At 43.3% G+C, this 981-nt stretch overlaps 1 protein-coding gene across 1 annotated transcript; it reads left to right on the top strand.

The window, feature by feature from the left end:
• The first annotated feature begins 252 nt into the window (after positions 1–252).
• On the top strand, positions 253–766 carry Tsp_08948 (conserved hypothetical protein). The gene is made up of 2 exons (XM_003382043.1): positions 253–375; positions 446–766. Exons 1-2 carry the CDS (start codon positions 253–255, stop codon positions 764–766), a joined length of 444 nt encoding a protein of 147 aa, XP_003382091.1.
• The last annotated feature ends 215 nt before the right edge of the window (positions 767–981 follow it).

Here is a 981-nt window from a genome sequence, read left to right as displayed (position 1 = left end):
TATTCCACCCGGAAAGTTAACATCCAATCTTGATAATTTTCAACAGGGCAACAAATTTATTTACAAACAGTCAGAGCAGATTTATATATCAAAAGGGAAATCGATAATAGATTAATAGAAATGAAAACTAAATGTTGCAAAATGGTTATATAAAACGAAATTCAAAACCGTCCAATTTATTTTCGTTTGCTGTTGGGTTTGCGATCAGTGCTTTTCGTTCGAGTTTTTCAAATCATTTTCTTCCCGTTCCCTATGGCTAATGTACCTGAGTTGCATCTTATGCAAAATCGTTGCGGTGGTACGTCCCTTTTTCATGAAGGCAGGGCATACAGATTAAAACGTGCCGGCAGACAGAAATATTGGAGGTGCTCGCAAGTATGTGCTAAATGTACAGTATGTTTCCTTAATTATTAAGGATTAGTTTATTTTGTTACAGGATAAATAGGGTTGTGGTGGTGCCGTATGGACCAACCTTGATGTGACAACGGTGATCAAGCGGAATGATTACATCGAAAGCTGCCCAGTGGATGAACACTTGGCGTACAAAATGGAAAAGAGGGCGGCTTTGACAAAGCGCAGCGCGGAAGAAACAAAGCCCATCCCGGCCATTTATGACGAGGAAGCTTCCACCGCGTCTGCTGAGCTATCCACATCTGGCTATTTTCTGCTCTTTAAACGAGTGAAGCCCAAATGTACAGGCACCGGGCAAAGCGATTCTCAAAACTGCCCATTCATCGTCGGGACCTGCAAATCCCGGTCCCGTTAAGAACAACGAAGGCCGGTGATGATTTCGTATTGTGGCAGAGTGCATCGAGGCACATACTGGTCTTTGTTAGGGGTTACAACATTAGACTGCTGGCAGCCAGTCGAACCTGGGGCATGTATGGTACATTCAAGATTGTACCTCAGTGGTATCACAGCTATTTACCATCCATGTCTTTGTGGCGGGCAAGCTGGGTGCCAGCAGTCTATTTGTTTTAT

This window comes from Trichinella spiralis (genome assembly GCF_000181795.1).
Source record: "Trichinella spiralis strain ISS 195 chromosome Unknown Scfld1, whole genome shotgun sequence".
NCBI classification, from domain to species: domain Eukaryota; kingdom Metazoa; phylum Nematoda; class Enoplea; order Trichinellida; family Trichinellidae; genus Trichinella; species Trichinella spiralis.
Note: the sequence above shows the minus strand (reverse complement) of the source record. Positions and strands in the feature narration are given on the sequence as shown.